We start from the raw sequence: 16,094 nt of genomic DNA, 5'->3' as shown, positions 1-16,094 counted from the left end.
ATCCCAGAGGGCATTTAGACAACAGCATCTAATGACCCAAGACAGAGTTAAGCCAATGAACTGGGACCCTACTCTCATTAAAAGGGCCCCAAAGTCACTTATGGCACAGCTGCCCAGCCAAGAGAATGGGGCAGTATCTCCTAGCAGCAACGTCAGGGGGAATGAGTGAGGAAGACCTTTCGGGATTCTTCCCAGGAGACCTCTTAGATCTTTAGCTCCAAGAGTCCCCAGAGGTGCTATGCATTGCCCCTGGGAACACCTGGAAGCCCTAAAGCAGGGAAAGGAGTCAAGAAGGAGGAAGAGAAAAGCAAAAAGAAAAGAAAAAGAGTAGAAGGAGAGATAGAAGAAAAAGAGGGAAAGGATACAGAGCAAGGCATTATAAGGATAATAATAATAGCTATCACATCAATACAATAATTTCTATGAAACTTTAATTTTATAAAATGTTTTTGTAAGAACTTGGTGCAACAAATTGAGAAAAATATTATTATCACCATTTTACTTTGGAAGAAGCTGAGACTTGGAGAGATGATGCAACTTGACATGATGATGTTCAGGCAGTTAAATAATAGATGGAATAACCAGTATTTGGATCATGGTACTATAGGATCATAGATTTAGTGCTAGAAGGGACTTTAGAGGCCATCTAGTTCAGCCTTCTCCTAATATTACAGATGAAGAAATTGAGGTCTTGAGTGGTTGAGTGACTTGCCCAAGGTCACTCACATAGTATCATTGATGAGATTTGAACCTAGGTCCTCCAACTCTAAAACTTTTCACTATATCCTGCTGCCAAATCTAGCAGTTTGTCTGTTTTCCATTAATGCTATTACTAAATATACATTTTCTGTGGATCTGGAGCCCAAGTTGTCTAGCCCTAACATTTATACTACCAACTCATTGCTTTCAGGGAGGGCCACTTGAGAATAAAACAGACTGTTTAATTACTATGCCTATATATTTTTTTATTTTTTTAAACCTTAACTTCTGTGTATTGGCTCCTAGGTGGAAGAGTGGTAAGGGTGGGCAATGGAGATCAAGTGACTTGCCCAGGGTCACACAGCTGGGAAGTGTCTGAGGCCGGATTTGAATCTAGGACCTTCCCGTCTCTAGGCCTGACTCTCAATCCACTGAGCTACCCAGCTGCCCCCTTATGCCTATATATTTGAATAGCTTAAAATAATTTTTTAAACCCTTACCTTCCTTCTTAGGATCAATACTAAATATTGGTAAGGCTAAGAATGGTAAGGGCTAGGTAATTTGGGGTTAAGTGACTCTTCCAGCGTCACATAGCTAGGAAGTTTCTGGGACAAGATTTGTATCCAGAATCTCCCATCATTAGGCCTTTAGGCCTCTATCCACTGAGCCACTTGTAGAACTTTTTTTTTAATACTTCCTGGCACTTTGGAGTCACTGTCTCACTTAATCCTTTGAGGTTAGTAAGACAAAAACATATGGTCCCCATTTCACAAATGAGCAGCCTGAGACTTAGAAATGGAATAGAATTGAATTATCCAAAGTCACACAATTGTATAGTGACAGAACCAAGACTAGAGCCTTATTTTCCTGACTTTCCAAAGAACTTGCCACACTGGACAGATGCTACATCTTCCCCAGTTTCTATTCTAGAGTGTAAGAGTATCAAATACATCAACTCACTTTTACTTCCTTCCTTTGTTCCTCTCTTTAAAAATTTTCGTTTCTGTTTCTTTTAGTTAGGATCTAGTGTCACTGTTACCTGCACTGAGGGCAAGTGGAACAAACAAGTGTCATGTGAACCTGTGGACTGTGGCATTCCTGACCAGTATCACGTCTACCCAGCCACATTCTCCTGTCTTGAAGGTACCACATTTGGCAAGAAATGTTCCTTCCAGTGCCGTCCCCCAGCTCAGCTAAAAGGTATTATATATCTCTCATAGTTCCTCACTTTAGACTATTAGAAACATTGATAAACTTTTGAAAGGAAAAAAGAAAGCAACACATACACACATTTTATTTATGTATTTATTTATATGCATGTATAAATATGTGTTATATATGTATATATGCATTTTTATGTATGCTTATATATAGTCCACCTAAAGCATGCATTAAAATGTATACATATATATCTATAAATATATATTCATTTTACGGCATGACTTTCCCCCTCATGGTTTCAGTATTTCATGGGTCAGGCTAAGAAATTAAATGGGAATTTTTTGGTAATTTTGCAGAAGCTGCAGACAACACAGAAAAGGTTTAGAAAATATATAGCCTGTGACCAATTACTTAACTCAAGTTTTACAATAAGGTATTGTAAACACCACACACAAGAAAAAGAAAAAATTCAGACGCCTCTGGTATGAAGAAAGAGCCAAAAAATGTTCCCTTTAATTTTCAGATTACAGGGGTAAAGCACCCCTAACCTTTGAGACGTGGAAGGAATACCTGTATATGTATTTTATTCAAGTATGTTTGTTTATAACCAAAAATTTGATAGTGGTTGGTGATAAGCAAGGTTTTCTTTACACCAGAGGCTAATTTGCCACTGATCTCTCTCAACTAACTACATTTATTTAATGCAGTGTCCTTGGTTATCAAGTTAAAAGGCAAAACAAAAACAAAAACAAAACATTGAAGAGACTGACAAGGATATTTGTCCCTTGAGATTCCTATGAAATCTGGCAAGGAGGCAATGTAGACAATGAAAAGAATAAAATAGAATTCAAACTGGAACATCTGCTTCCCCTTCAAAAACTCACATCCCCTTTCTAGGGCCTCAGTTTCTTTATCTATAAAATAAGCAATTTGGACTAGATCTCCTCTTGCCAACTTCTCTTCTCTGGCTTTAAGTCTCAGCTAAAATCTCACTTTCTTGATCCAGCCTTTCCTGATCCTTCTTAATTCTAGTGCCCTCACTCTTGATTTCAAGTTTATCTTATATATAGTTTTATTTTATTATATATTTTATATATACAGTATTCTTATATATATGTATGTGTGCATACATATTTATTTATTTCAAGATTATTCCACAGTCAATTTTTTGCACATTGCCTTCCCCTTTAGACCAAGAGCTCTTTGAAAGCAATGACTATCTTATTTTTCTCTATAGCCTGAGCATTTAGCTTAGGGCCTGGCATATAGTAGATACTTAATGAATGTTTGTTGATTGAATGATTTGACTAGATGACTAATAAGATCACACCCAGTTCTAACAGAATGTATAATCTTCATATAATCTAACATTCTTTGCTTTAGGATTTCTTCCAGTTCTAAAATTCTATAACTTTATGTGCCTTCCAGCTCTGATAACCTGTGCTCCTTCTGTATTTACTGATTAAACTGTCCTAGACAAAGAAACTAAGAAGGGGAGCACATGTGATGAGATCATTATCTGACAGAAAAAATCAGAACCTATTTTTGGTTCTGACCAGGAATATAGGACTGTTCTCAGAAAAGCATGGGCATAGATCTTCCTCTGTCCTGGAGGATGCTCACTTGTACTATAAGGGAACTAAGAAGAGTGTGTGGTTCATTAGCAGTAAGCCACAAACAGTGATAGAACTAATTGAAAGCTGTCATAAAAAATGTTCAGAGTCTTGATGAAGTTTTTAATCCAACTCACTATCAACTTAAATCAAGAAGAATTGCAATTATCTCATGTCAAGCTCATTTGATTCAGTTTAGAACAATTCAATTCACTTTAGTTAATTTTGATTCATGAGTTATATCTGTAAGAGTATATGGAGAGAGGGCAGCTAGTTGGCTGAGTGAATTGAGAGCTTAGAGACAGGAGGTCCTGGGTTCAAATATGGACTCAGACCCTTCTTAACTGTGTGACCCAGGGCAAGTCACATAACCTCAACTGCCTAGCCTTTACCTCTCTTCTGATTTAGAACCAATACTTTTTATTGATTACAAGAAAAAGGGTAAGAATTTCAAAAAAAGAATATGTAGGGAAGCTTTGAGGGACTTTTTTTTTAAGGTGATAAGTAAAAGGATCAGGAAATAGAGTAAAAAGACTTTTATCTTGAGCTTTCAGGGGTATGAGCTCAGATTACTGCCAGCAACACCACAAAGGCAATAAGGTACCTCCATCAGCATCTATATCCCATAGAGGATCACCTCTGGGTGAAAGGCTTTTAGTTTATTCCCTTCACCCACCTTTGGCGTCTGGCTATTCAACAGGGTGACACTAAGCCAAAGACTTTTTTTTTAATTCCTACTGTCTATCTTAGAATCAATGTTGTGTATTGGTTTTAAGGCAGAAGAGCAGTAAGGGCTAGGCAATGGGGGTTAAAGGACTTGCCGGGGGTCACACAGCTAAGAAGTGTCTGCTTTCAGATTGGAACCCAAGAACTCGCATCTCCGGGTCTGGCTCTCAATCCTCTGAGTCACCCAGCTGCTCCCCTAAACCAAAGAATTTTTGAGTCTAGGACATTCACCATGAAAGGTGGGTCTAAAAATGAATTGATTAAAGTTAGGAAGCTTTGGGAGTCACCCATAGAGATTAACTTCTATATTCCTGTCATATGGAGAGCCAAGGACTGAACAGCCTTTGCTCTAACTCACAAAATGCTGAGACTAAGCTAGCCTGTTGAGTCACTTTGCTTCAGGCCTGGATTCATTCTATTGTTCCTTCACTGAAGTCAGATTGGGGTTCAGAAGAGAAAAAAGTGAACAAAGTAGTGAATAAGCAATCAGAAGACTTCAGATTAAAGAGAAGAAGATTGTGGATTACTCCAGGGTGAGAAGAGACTGATCCTGACACCTTTATTGGTATTTCCTCTTCTTCTCTAACCTTGGCTTGAGGAAATATGAGGAGGAAATCATATTTTTCTAATTTGCAAGTATAGTCCAGTAGAAAAAGCATAGAACACCTAGGTTCAGGTTTCACCTCTGACTCTTAACTACCAAGGTGATCTTGGGCAAGGCACTTAACCTCAGTTTCATTCACCTTTAAAATAGTGTTTTGATGATAGGACTCCCTAAGGTCCCTTACAGTTCTAAATCCTAAGATTCACCTCATTTTAATATAGTTGAACAGTTCTTCTCCTCTGGCTCCTGGCTTTGATTTAAGTGCGTGGTCTGAAATGGCTAAAGAGAGAGTAACAACTTGGAGGTACTGGTGAGGCCTGGAAACCATCAGGAGTGCTAACACCACCAACAAGCATCCCCTCTAATCCTCTCTACTAATCTGAGCTCCCTAAGACCTGAGGTGTATTAATAACTCCAGACGGAAATCACATTCCTCATCTCAATCAGAAGCCCCTGGGGATGGGAGCTGTATAAATTAGCATTGATTATTAGCATTTTTATTTTGCTTAATAATAATTTCTAATCAGAATGATTTGCACCCACCTGGCTGTATCTCTCTCTACCAGCCCCCTTTATACCCATGTTCCCTTCTCTCATACTGTCTCTCAAGGGGGTGTCAGAGGCCCCCACAATGGAAAAGAGGTCCCTGTGAGAGTGATCACCTTGATCATTTATGTTAATTGCTCATATCCTTTCCCTTAATAATCACACATGGATGCCACTGGGAGGATTCACCCGTTTGGACTGATTGGTGTCTTGAAACATACTGATTGTCAATCCCACCTGGTGCTCTGCCTTCAAAACCTAGGGAAAGAGTCCTGCATGGACCAGCTAGGATCAAGGGCAGGAAGATTTGTCCTCACTGGGATCTAGTGACTCAGATGGGCCCTTCTTCAATTGAACCTTTGGGGGCAAGAGAGTGGCAAGGGGGCTCCTAGCTCCAAGCTTTCTCTCTGTGTACTTCTCTATTTGGCTGCAAAGCACCTCTTGTGTTAGCAATCATCATGGGCCAAATGCAAGCTTCCTGCCTTTGCAATAACCACCTAAATGTGTCTAAATGCCCTCTTTCGTGGAAGTTTGTAACTCCTCTTTTCTTATATATACCTCCTTCTCTACTTGGCCCTTAGCAAAAGCATAGCTTTCTTGAACATGGTATTTGTCTATTCGTGTAAGGATTACCTACTCTATTCTCAGAATGGACAAACCCCAGCTACATAGGAAAGTCCATGGGTCAGTTTTCTTTCTTTCTTTCTTTCTTTCTTTCTTTTTTTTTTTGTAAGTTATCAATTCTAATCTGTTCTCACTTCAGATAAGCTTGCCCAGTTGGTCAAATCATCTCTTAAAATTCAGGCATCTCACATTTTCAACTTTAGGAACCATCTACTTTCTCATTTCAAGTACTGAGAAGGCAGGCACCTAGGCTCAGCCAGCGAGAGTTCCAGATAGGATTTGAAGTCAGGTCTTCTGATCCAGAGTCAAAGTTCTTTGACTTCAGGTCTCCTGACTCTCCAGGTCAAGACTCTTACTGTGCTATTGTTTACTTTAATGAATTTAGTTCATGTGGCATTATGGTACTCAGAAAGTCTTTAACTCAAAATCTCTAAAGGGTCCAAGAAAAGGTGAGGATGTTTTTTCCCATTGTAGCTTGCAGATATGGTAGAAGGATACTCTACTCTTGTTACCTGAATTTTCACCCCTTTCCTTCCAGGTCAGTGACTTAATGTTCCTCATACTGACCTTCTCTCCTTTTCCCAACTTGGGTCTCCTAATATAGAAGAGCCATCTGACTTCTCAGGGTATAGAATCATTATTTATTTACCAGAGTTGAAAGAGCACTGGCCTGGGAGTCAGGAGACCAAATTGTTAGAAACAAGTCTGCTACTGCCTGGCCTTGAACCAGTCACTCTCCTCTTTCCATCCCCCTCCTAGGTCTCATCTTCTTTTGTAAAATGGTGTGATTGGGCTAGTTTCTTGGGTTACTTCTGTAACTAAAAGCCTAAGTTTTGATGTTCTATGTTGTAGGGTCCTTTCCAGCCCTAACTTCCTAAGATTCTTGTTTTAGGCCAGGATAAAAGGGTGTTCACTGTTACTTTATATAGCTTTAAGGTTTGTACAGTGTTTTGAAGCTCTGTAAGTACCTGACCTTGCAGGGATGTTTGTATAAATCAATACCTCTTCAGTCATATCAAGTGGGTGAAGATCACAAATCCCTCCCCTTAGATGGGAAGTTGGTGAAATCATAGCTCACTAAAGGACATCAATTTAAGATGCTACTTTGAAAGCTGGGTCATGGGAGGACTTCTTTTGAAGAGGGAACTATGCAGATGTACCTTTTTTGAGACTTCTGATATATTTGAGAGAAACAGCTCAGCAAAATGTCAAGAGCATTGACTTTAGAAGAAGCAGACGTGGGTTCAAATCCTTATTCTGCCACTTAGCAGTTATGTGATCTTAGATAAGACATTTTGCTTCCCTGGGCTTTGGTCTCCTCATCTGAAAAACAGGGATAATAAAATTTGCCCTGCTTGCTTCAAAGAGTCATTGTTCAAAGGAGATCACAGATATAAAACATTTTATAAACCTTAACATAATATATAGAAATGACAACTATTATTACTTTGGAGATGATCTCACCAGTTTTCCCCTCTGTCTCTGTCCCTCTGTTGCTTTGTGTCTCTGCCTTTCTCTTTTTTGGCAGACTGGACTTGATCACGGCTGTCCATTAATTTTATTCCCCTTAGACCTAAAAAAAAATGGTACAATTCAAGTGTCCAAATGAAATAGAATTCACCCCACAATTACCTGGAGCATCTAATTTTAATGAACAATTGCCATACTTTTTGGAATTGCCAAGTGAAGAACACAGTTTATTTAACCCTTTGATGTCCCCGGAGTCTGGCGATGAGCTCTTGGTACATCATCAGCATAAAAGACAGCTCTTTCTATAAGTCCTTTAGATCTTCTGCTTTTGTCTTCACCATTTCCCTGACCTAGCAACTTGAGGAATGTAGATGTTTCTTAATGTGCAACAATGAATTTGAAGCTCTTCCCCCTCATTCCTTTGTTCTTGCTAATTCTCAAATGACTTTATTCCTTTATTCTCTTCCCTCTTGTAGACCTTTCTTCATTCTCTCCCAGATCTACCTTCCTTTCCTTCTCTTCCAATATTCTATTCAATTTTCTGAGTGTTCTGTTATTTGTGTCTATCATCTTGTTACCCCAATGAGCCTTTCTTTTAGCCTCTATTAATAAATTTGATACTTCTCCTCTATGCTAACACCAGAAATCCTTCACTCATAGGGCTTGAGAGCCCCTCTATTTCCTGAAATAGAAATTTTTGGATTTTCCTGAAATAGATTAGGGTCAGAGTACCTAGTTTTGAATGTTGCTTTTGCTTCTCTCTAATTGTATAGGATTGGACAAGTTACCTCATCTAAGGCAACTTGCAGGCTCCAAATTTTTCTGTTCTAATTAATTTCAAACTATTCCTTTTTGTCATTAGGAATCTTTGCTGCCTTGTAGTGCTTAGACCAATGGCATAAACTTGAATTCCTTACTCATAAGGGGGGGAAATGCCAGATCTCTCCCTCAAACTCACTAACAGGTCATAACCCCAGAAACACTCTTGTTAAGCTCCCTTCCAGATCCTACTTGAGCCATGGGCTACTGGGTAGTAGCCTGACCTATGGCCTAGACTCCATGTCTCTACATAATAGAATTTCTGGCTCCAATACCTTCAGTGGTTTCCAGACAATGGTACTAAGTGAACCTCACTAGGTAATGAAGTAAGAGAAAAGGAAGTGATTGGGGCATGTAGTCCCTGATGCCCAGGAAGCCTCACCACTTTGCAGGAAGCTGAATGAATCACCCTCTCATTCCTGCTGGCTCATCTATTTGTTGACGTCAAACTGTCCAGAGTTTGTAATATAACAGTTCATCAACACAGAAGCATCTGCTGTGTTGGTAGACACTGGCCTTTATTTCACTCACTGGATGAATCATGCAAACAAAGGAGGAGGAGGAGGAGGAGGAGGAGGATGAGGAGGAGAAGGAGGAGGAGGAAGAAGAGAAGTCAAGTACTGAAGAGAAGCATTATGCTAATTTGATATACAAGGAATGAGAGAAGGGAATACTACAGCTTAATAGGCAAGAAAGAAGATATGGGATACTCTGTGTTGCCTTGTGGAAGACCTAACCATGACTTAGTGGGAAAGGAGCAAGTTTTAAAGTCAGAAACATGGATTTGAAAATTCTTTTTTCCTACTTACTAACTATATGTTCTTAGACAAGTTAGTTCTCATTTTGAGGTCTCAGTTTCCCCATCTATAAAATGAGTTGATTGGTCTACATAACCTTCAAGTCCCCTACCAGCTCTAGATCCTGTGATCTTGCATTTGATCTCTTTCCAAAGCCTGAATCCCTGTCCTCCACATCTTTCCAGCATAGGATGTCTCTTGCAACTTGTCAACACCATTCCTTAAGAAGTCAATGATGAGAATGATGTTGAGAAATGTGAGTTGCTTCTCCTTTCTTGTCTGAGAGAAGCTTTGGCTAAGCTGCTTCACCATAATATATCATCTGACGGGATAATGACAAACTAACTGTTTTAATTTCATTGGCAAAGCCCAAGCAGACCAGCTCACTAATGATCTTCAGCAGAACCATTAATATAGGCAAGGACTATGCTGGGAAGTGTCATTCATGTGGATTCTTCAGCAAGGTTTAGGCCAATACTGGAATTTGAAAAGATTTTCAACAACTCAGCTCAAGGACCACAAGAGTATCTGAGATTTCCCTTGAGACTCAGGAGAGCTAGCCAATATCTCCATTCTTCTAGAAGGAATCATGGAAATACAGGCACAAGAGTTAACTAGTCTTGTATTGTGAGCATACACCACTGTGAGATTTGTAAGTCCTGGTTTCAAAAGAGTCTACCTGTTCTTATTTGGGCCAGTCACTTCTCTCTTCTTTAAGCCTGAGGTTTCTTATATGTACAATGAGGTTTGGGAAGAAGATTAACCCTCCAGGTCCCTTTAAAAGTGTAGCAGGATTCTTTGACTTGAGAGTCAGGGAACATTTTGTATTTCTACTATAGAACGACTCAGGAAGTTTGCTTCTCTTTGTGAATTTGAGCAAGTCATTCAGTATCTATAGATATCAGGTTCCTCTGTGAAAAATAGTTAATGGACTAGATGGTTCTTATGGTCATTTCTATCTCTAGAATTCCATATTCTATTATCTGACATATTCTATGGTCTTTATAATTGTATTTCAGCATCCTATATTCTAAGGCAAATTCTAACATGAAAAAAATTCTAATTTGACATAGCTCATATCTTTAATAAGGGTAGTATAATTCTACTCTCCCACTGATTTCTAATGCATATCCTAAATACATCTTCCCAACAGGAAACAATAGCTTCCTGACATGTATGGAAGATGGGTTGTGGTCCTTCCCGGAGGCACTTTGTGAACTGATGTGCCTGGCCCCACCCATTGTGCCCAATGCTGATCTCCAGACTGCTCGGTGCCGGGAGGACAAACACAAAGTGGGCTCCTTTTGCAAGTTCAAGTGCAAACCAGGCTACCACGTGCCTGGCTCCTCTCGGAAGTCAAAGAAGTAAGTGAAGCTGCAAATGTAAGCAGGGCACTTGGATGAAGGAAAGTTGGTCAGCGGGCATCTGAATCTATTATTATGTGTTAGATGAATACATTATCATAGCATCACAAAGAATCCATTATTCCAAGTTGTTCTATTGTGGCTTCCAAAGTGTGATCAGCAAATCAATCAACTATTTACCTAGTACCTATTATGGTAGCAATCCCTGTGCTGCTATGTGGGTACCAAATGCAAGAGTGTCCTCCTGAAGCATCCCTAAGACATGGTCATTCAGTTTGAAAAGTTCTGGAATCAGAAATATTCACAAGATAATTCATTCCACTGGTGTGCAATTCCACTTAATTCTTAATAGAGAGCTAAAATAGGCCATCTTAGAGCTCCCACCATTCTTTTCTCTGGAATTGCACAAAATAAGCCCCATTCTTTTCCCACATGTCAGACCTTCACATTTTAAAACTATCTCCCTGGAATTCAGTTTCCTCATATATGAAGTGAGAGGATTGGAATAGATCTTTTTCTAAAATCTCTTTGAACTTTAAGATAATATTATTAGCCCAGCAACAAAAAGTTAACTCAATGTTTATGCATCTTTGTTTTAGATCAAGATCTTCTTTCCCCTTGAACTAAGGGAGACAGCTATGGCGTAGTAGAAAGAGCTTTGGATTTGGAGAGAGGAAATCTGGTTTCAAATCCTATCTTTCTTTTTACCAATGTGACTCTGGGAGAATGTCTTAATTTTTCTAAACCTCAGTTTCTTCATCTGAAAAATGAATTAGATGATTGCTAAGGTCTTCACCTGCTCTAAGTCATAAAACCTTATTAGACAGTAGACAAATATTGTCATTCATCATCCACTCCAACGTGGAAGGTATATTGGCAAATTCCTCATGAAGTTAGACCAAATTTGTTTCATATAGACTTTCAATGTGATATCCACCGTCTGGAGTTTGACATTCAAGTTAGAATGTTTTGGAAAAGAAATTAATCAAATCAATCACTCAGTTCATTTAAAAACATTAAATACTTTCTATGTATAAAGGACTTACTCAAATGATTCCTCTCATTTCTTCCTGGAAGACGGGCTTTCAAGATCCAGTGTACCCAAGATGGCAGCTGGCTAGAGGGAGGCTGTGTACCTGTAACATGTGATCCACCCCCACCCAAGTTCCATGGGCTATACCAGTGTACTAATGGTTTCCAATTCAATAGTGAGTGCAGAATCAAGTGTGAGGAGAGTGACATTTCTTCGGTAAGTGCTTTCATCCATTCATTTAACCTGTTTTCCTCAACTATAAAATGTGGACAATAATAGCCCTTTCTCTACAACATTGTTGGGAAGATCAAATGAAATATTTTTGATGCTTTGGAAGTCCTTATTCTCTTCCCTGTGTGTGTAGGACTGTGCCATATCCTTCTTGCTCAAGACAAAACTAAGGCAATATTTCAAATGTCTCCTTCCTCTTTTCTTGATGTCTTAAAATGCGAACTCACCTCCTGTTTGAATTGTTTCATGGCTTTGTGGAGTTCTTTAGAAGGATGCTAGGTACCATGAACATATTTCACAAGTGGAATGTAAATCTAAATAATTCTATAAATCTTTTCTCAAATAGGCCTCTATTAAGTCAGCATATTATTGTTGATTAATATGATTGATGATAGTTCTGATGGTCATATGGAAGATGATGGTAGATTTGTGCCTTTGAACTTATGATGTCCAAACTGGAATTAGAGGACCTAGAATTAAATCCTAGCTCTGCTGCTTACTGTTTGCATGACTTTGGCTGAGTCATTCATTGGTTTCATTTACCTTTTCTATAAAATAAAGATTTGTCTAAATGACCACCATAATTCCTTCCAGCTCTAAGGGTACACTGATGATGATGTTGACTGAGACAATTAAGATTATGATAAAAACAATCACTTACTATATTCCCACCTATAATTAGTTCCATACAGAAGATTTGTAAATAAAACATAGTCATTGCTTACTGTTAGCTTATAATGTATTTGGAAATGCACAAATAGCTCATGTGTAATAGACAATTTAAGAATCAAAAGATATGGTAATGAACTCATATCTCATGGGAGTTAATGGGATATAGAAGTCCATGTAGCCAAAAAATAGTCAGGGCAAATGGACGAGGTGGCAACTTGACCTGGGCCGTCAAAAATAGGAAGGATCTAGGCCTTCCAGAGAGAGGAACACAGAAGGCATTCTAGAACAGATACAGGCACAGAGTTGGAGACTAGTAGCGTGACAATAGGAGAGTAGGCATGCATTGGAAAATCATAGGTGATTGTATTAAAAAGCCTGTTTTGAAAGCCAGTCAGAAGAGTTTAGACTTGAAGAATAGATCAGTGATGTCAAGCAAATAGAAATGGAGGTCAATAAACCATACATAGAGTTCTCTATGGGCCACATAGTGACCTAGAAAACCATACATATTTATATTTATATATATATGTATTTTTTTCCATTAATACATTGAAATGTTAAAATCAGATAAGCACTACATTTTAATTTGGTTCAACCCTTCTAGGAAGTATTATGGCTTGTATACCACATGTCTGACCCCTGCAGTCAGCTATAGGAAGCCATTGCTCTTTTCTTAGGTTGAAAATGTTATTTATAATGAAAAGGATCATTTAGGGAAATTAGTCTGGCAGTAATAGGTTGGCAAGATTCTATAGAATTTGTAACTTTTCAAAATGTTTTCAGATACATTTTTATTTGATCCTAAGTCCACCCTTGTGAAGTAGCCCTAGTAAATGTGATGATGATGGTGGTGCTTATGATATGGATGATGATGATAGATTTGTTTATTTGAATTTATGATGTAACTGGAATCAGAGGACCTAGAATTAAATCCTGATTCTTCTGCTTACTACTTACATGACTGGTGTGATTGCTCCCATTTGGAAGGTGAAGATCAACAAGTTTTACAGCAGCAAAAGATTTTGGAACCCATATAACCCAACATTCCCTCCTTCCCCTTTTTACTGATCAGGAAACTAAGACCCACTAGTGGCTAAGTTTAGATCCCAAAGGTAAATCTGTAATTCTATCTTCATTTGGAATATCCTATCCAAGCAGTGAATCCTTACTACAAAATGACATGGGATCAGTGCAGGATATGAAATATTTAAGAGTTCACAAGTATTAGAAGGCTTTTCTAACAAGAAGTAGCAGCAGTCCAGTGTTTCAGCTCCTAATTATAAAAAAGCTGAAATCTTAGGTTCTAGAACAGGGGTCGGCAACGTATGGCTCTCGAGCCATATCTGGCTCTTTTGAGGGCCAGATATGGCTCTTTCTGCAGGAGCCACAAAGTCAATTTTTTTTTCAGGCGCTGTTACAGGAGCGGCACTGTGAGCACTGTACGGTTCTCATGAAATTACATTTTTAAAAATGTGGTGTTTAGGGCTCTCATGGCCAAAAAGTTTGCCCACCCCTGCTCTAGAGTGAAAAAGGTCTTAAGAGATCATCTTGGTCAAACACCCTCTTTTTACAGAGGAAGCAACTGTTACTCAAAAGAGTAAAGTGATTTGCCAGAGGGCACAGAGCTATGGACTTCACTTCCATTAAGGATAACAAAGGATCACATTGTCAAAAGCCCAGATCCACAATTAGTCTGAATATGCTTCATGACCAAGTAGAATGTTACCTATTAGCCCACTAAGCTGTTGCTTGGTTTCAGGAGTTACATTTCCTGATTAATTTGGTGGCAGCATCTTAGGTAAGATGCCAAAATGTGTCTTATCAAATGACCATCAATGTACGCCTGAAAAGGCTATTAACAGTTCTCTCTCCTGATCTCTCTCACCCTCTTTTGAAGATGAGTTACCTGAGACCATGAGAGAGCAAATGACTTACCTAAGTTCATACACATAGTAAGGCACAAATCAGATTCAAATCTAGTCCCTCTGACTTCTGAGATAGAGTTCTCTCTTCTGTTATCACACTACCTTTGTGCTCAAACTCACCTGATACCACACAGGTAAAGTTCAGGGGATGGTTGGTCATTCTGGAGGCTTATGATTCTCCACACGACTCATCAACATAAAGAGAGAAACACAAATGTGAACAGAACAATGAAATGATTGACACTTTAGAAAATCACACAAAACATGGAGCCCAATCTACATAGGGCCACCATTTAGCTCACGTACCAGTGCCAGTCAAGACTGATTTTAGCAGCAAGTATCCAGTCAAAATGCTATGTTCCTATTGAACTTAAAGTAGATTTCAAAGGCTGACTCTAACCCATTCCCATTAGCTCAACCCCAAATAAACTTAATTTGATTATTTGGTCCCCAAGGACTAAAGGCTCATATTTTTCTTTCTTTCTTTTTTCTTTTTAATTTGATTGGCTGGAAGATACAACTCAAGAATCCTTGAGTGCAATGAATATGTGTATTTATGGGCACAGGCACGTGTACATACCAAGAAGGAAGAAAGAGGGCAAAGGACAGAGGCAGGAAGGGACGGATGCCACGATCTCCTTAGACTGCTTACAGAAAAAATGTTAGTAAGTGTTACACAAGCCGCTGGAGCAGCAAGGCCAAATAATATTCTGGCTGTGGTCATGTTATCAAACTGAAACCCAGTCTGTCTGAAGGCTGCCAAGTTACTTTCATGGCCAGCTTGTATTTAAAGAGAGGAAAATGTAAATTTATCAGAGGACTACAGAAGGGCTGTTTGGCAATATGAGCAGGAACCTGGAAGCAGGAGAGCAGAGTATCGCTTGTCAGTTCAAAGAATGAAGCTCTCCTTGCCAAATGGCTTCTAATACAATTGACATTTCTGAGGTTATACTGAAAATGAATTTCCTCTACCCTCAGACCAACAACCTGAAAGCCAATTCTAGTATTCACCTCAGATTCCCTTTTGCTGCCTGTAAACACAGTACATGTGGACAGTACGGGACATTCAAAACCCCATCTCCTCTATCTCACCAGCTCTTCTATGCTGGACCCTGGGAAACATGCCTTGTTTCAAACATCACAGCATGGCTTTTGGGGATGTGTTTTTAAGTTTTCCAAGGGCTCTGTTGCATAGTATTAAAAAATTCATGTTTAATAATCATGTATGTGTGCTTAAATGGAAATAACTTTTATTGCACACCTTTACCACACTCCTATGTTAAAGGTGGCATTTAAATCAAACATTTCTCAAAGCTTTTATTCTCAAGCAAGCACTTTTTTTCCATCCTCCATTTCCTTCCTTATTAAATAATTTTCAAGGCGTTTATTCTAGGCCTATAAGATTCAGTCCTAGAAAGATTCTGAGAGATCAGTTTACACATGAGGAAATTTAAAGAGGATTAAGTTGTCTAATTTAATAGCTAGTAAATGAGAGGGAGTGGGGTACAGTGAATCTGCTTTTAAACCCCTCATCTGACAAAGCTGATTACTGTGTAATCATAGGTAGACCACTTAATGACTCTGGACCTCTCTAAAATGAAGATGTTGGTCTGGATAGCATCTAAAGCTCCTTATAGTTCTAGAACTATGATGAAATGAAAAAACAAAGCTATGATTTGAACCAAAGGCCTTTAACATCCAAACCCAGTGTTTTTTTCATTTTCCATCCAATATTTCTTTTTGTATGAATGGTATGGGGTTTCTACTGTTAGAACCTTACTTATTACATTGGAGGAGAGTACAGGGAACA

General features: G+C 38.8%; 1 protein-coding gene across 1 annotated transcript in view; it reads left to right on the top strand.

Moving 5' to 3' along the window:
* PAPPA (pappalysin 1) overlaps nt 1-16,094 on the top strand; it is a 293,056-nt gene that overhangs the window by 237,320 nt on the left and 39,642 nt on the right. Inside the window, exons 15-17 of the mRNA XM_044664273.1 lie at nt 1,716-1,899; nt 10,213-10,423; nt 11,501-11,672. Coding sequence (XP_044520208.1) covers nt 1,716-1,899; nt 10,213-10,423; nt 11,501-11,672 — 567 coding nt within the window. The remainder of the gene's footprint in view (nt 1-1,715; nt 1,900-10,212; nt 10,424-11,500; nt 11,673-16,094) is intronic.

This window comes from Gracilinanus agilis, chromosome 2 (assembly GCF_016433145.1).
Source record: "Gracilinanus agilis isolate LMUSP501 chromosome 2, AgileGrace, whole genome shotgun sequence".
In the NCBI taxonomy this organism is placed as follows: Eukaryota; Metazoa; Chordata; class Mammalia; order Didelphimorphia; family Didelphidae; genus Gracilinanus; species Gracilinanus agilis.
The sequence above is the reverse complement of the archived record's forward strand: the minus strand, read 5'-3'. Positions and strand labels throughout refer to the sequence as shown.